The sequence below is a fragment of the Drosophila eugracilis genome, unplaced genomic scaffold, assembly GCF_018153835.1.
Source record: "Drosophila eugracilis isolate 14026-0451.02 unplaced genomic scaffold, ASM1815383v1 contig_2171, whole genome shotgun sequence".
In the NCBI taxonomy this organism is placed as follows: Eukaryota; Metazoa; Arthropoda; class Insecta; order Diptera; family Drosophilidae; genus Drosophila; species Drosophila eugracilis.
This window is the reverse complement of record NW_024573057.1, coordinates 185,590-188,277: the sequence shown is the minus strand read 5'-3', so window position 1 is coordinate 188,277 and position 2,688 is coordinate 185,590. Positions and strand designations below refer to the sequence as shown.

Below are 2,688 nucleotides of genomic sequence, written 5' to 3'. Positions count from 1 at the left end.
TACTGCAGGTCAAGAGCGCTGAGGACTTCAGTCTTATCAGTGCGGCGATGCTGGTAAACGCTTTAATAACAGAGGTTTCTGTGGTAAAGGAAACAAGGGTAAGTAACTTTCATTGTCATATGAACACGCAGCTATCGGCTGTGTTTGCCTTAGTGTAAGGTTTTAAAATTGTTTTTTCAGCAGCATAGGAAAATAACCTAGTTTATAATAGTGAAGGCACTCGACTACAGTGCCTATGTTTTGGTTGTTGTATGTAAACTTTTTTTCTTATTGGCTTCTGTGTATATTTTTTTGTACAAACAATAATTTTTAGAATTTTCAGTAGTCCTCTGACGATTATTCCAAAGGTTGCTATTAAATTGTAATCTCTTTAAAATTTTCGATAAGGCGGTAGTCATTTAAACGGTATTGGTGAAATTAAGTACGCAACTAGTCGAGGTAATTAATTTGAAATTAAATAGACCATCGCGGGCAGTGGTTGTTAATTTAAGCCCGTATGGCTATTCTCTCCGTATTCGTGTCATCCGCGCGAAATATTTCTTCAGAGTTGTCCGAATAGTAAGACTCCTGTTGCAACTGCACATATTTATAGTGCGCAGCCATAACAATTAACGACAGTAGCAGAAAGAAGGACACGATTATGTTGTCCCGTGCCACGTCCATCTCAATAGTCCACAGGTATTGTGTGACCTTCGTTATGCAACCGGTACAGTTCTGCTCCTCGCAACAGGAACCAGCTGCCCAGGTGCGGTTATTTGCAACTGTCTGGTAGTCGATCACGCTGGTCTTACCGCAGCATCCGAACTCCACCTCAATCTTGCTAAGGCTATTATTTATCCACATCTGGAGGACCAGCATTTTGACGAAGAACTCGAACCTGCTGCGAAACATGAAGCGCGACACCGCGATGCTAAATGAGTACAACAGTAAAACGCATCCAATCAGCACGTATCCCACGAATTTGAATACGGTTAGTTCCCGGGACATGAAAATTCCGATGATCGCATTCACATTGTACGCAACCATCGTCAGGATGCGCACCCAGAAGACCCATGACCGTAAGGACACTGGGTAGAGGCGCAGTCCGGGGAACATTACTACCTTTAAGTAGAGGTGACTGAACACGTCCAAAAGGAAGATCACTCCCACCACTAACAGGATTACGTTAATCTGCAGCGCAAAGTCGTGCGACACTCGGCACCAGCTTAACGGAGAAGTCATCTCGCAGGCGAAGCTGCTATGAATGAATGCGGAAAAATTCGAATGCTATTTACCTGCTATGAAGTTTTTATCCGGCTCTGATAACCTAGAGCTCCTTTCTCTCCCAGCTCTTCCAAAAACGCAACAAAAATCAAGAAAAAACGCTATGGTTGAATGTCGCAACTATAAGTTACCCGTTAGTGTCTTAACCAATTTTAAAATTATGATTTTTTTAGGAGATATTAACGCAGCGCCTGCTTTTGTCAGACATAGCTTGTTCAATATCTGATATAGGGAGAGCTGAATGCAATAAACATATAGTTTTGAATTTGAATGCGCTGGCGCGCCGTGTTGGCGACAGACGGTCACACTACCTGGACCAGACAAACGGTCACACAGATAAAAGGATTTCCGGGAACGGTCACACTGAATCCAGCCACGGGGTATATAAGGAGAACCGGTTCCCTGGAAGTTGCACTTTTGCCGTCAGCATCGATCAGGTGAGATCAGCCTGCCTCCGCAGTGGGCACCCTTACCAGCAGATAGCAATCATCATTTTGTGGGATTCAGCCTAGCGCTGGGTCTGATAAATTCTAGTCGGTCATACCGAGGGAGCACCCCCATCGGCCTCAGCCGATGCTCTCAAGTAGCGGATCTCTACACGCGGCGGACCCAACGGACCTCGCGTTATATCCACAGGGTCTTTGCCATCTACACATTCTCTCTCGCATTAAATCCAAAGGTTCTTCGCCCTCTACATGCGGCAGACCCATCGGGCCTCGCATTAGATCCACAGGGTCTTTGCCTTCTACACGGGGCTGACCCAACGGGCCTTGTGTTCTCCCTCGCATTAGATCCACAGGGTCTTTGCCATCCACACGCGGCGGACCCAACGGGCCTCGCGTTCGCTCTCGTAGTAGACCCACAGGGTCTTTGCCATCTACACGCAGGGAACCCAACGGGCCTCTCGTTCTCTCTCGCATTAGATCCACAGAGTCTTTGCTATCTACACGCGGCGGACCCAACGGACCTCACGTTCTCTTTTGCATTAGATCCACAGGGTCTTTGCCCTCTACATTCGGACCCAACGGGCCTCGCGTTCGCTCTCGCATTAGATCCACAGGGTCTTTGCCCTTTACATGCGGCGGACCCAACGGGCCTCGCATTAGATCCACAGGGTCTTCGCCATCTACACGCGGCGGACCCAACGGGCCTCGCGTTCTCTCTCGCATTAGATCCACAGGGTCTTTGCCATTTCCTCGCGGCGGACCCAACGAGTCTCGAGTTCTCTCTCGCAGCGGACCCACACGTTATCTGCAATCGCTCAAGCATCGGATCCACAGGGTCTCTGCGTCATCTTTTCTCTCTTTTCTCTCTCATACTTCAGACCTTCTGGGCCTCGGGTCATTCTCTCACCTAACGGACCCCAGGGTCCAACTCTCTCTCGACTTATTTACACTCTCTCGCGTGGCGATCCATCATTCCCAT

The 2,688-nt window shown here is 48.1% G+C and overlaps 1 protein-coding gene across 1 annotated transcript; it reads right to left on the bottom strand.

Annotated features, from left to right (window-relative positions):
• Nucleotides 1–296: 296 nt before the first annotated feature.
• On the bottom strand, nt 297–1,381 carry LOC108110343. Its single transcript, XM_017219373.1, has 2 exons — nt 1,275–1,381; nt 297–1,221 (listed from the first exon to the last, which is right to left on the bottom strand). Exon 2 carries the CDS (start codon nt 1,219–1,221, stop codon nt 487–489), a length of 735 nt encoding a protein of 244 aa, XP_017074862.1. The 5' UTR covers nt 1,275–1,381; the 3' UTR covers nt 297–486.
• Nucleotides 1,382–2,688: the final 1,307 nt, after the last annotated feature.

Bases quoted from the DNA above. Each gene is read 5' to 3' on its own strand.
- LOC108110343 (XM_017219373.1), bottom strand. From the start codon at position 1,221: ATGACTTCTCCGTTAAGCTGGTGCCGAGTGTCGCACGACTTTGCGCTG.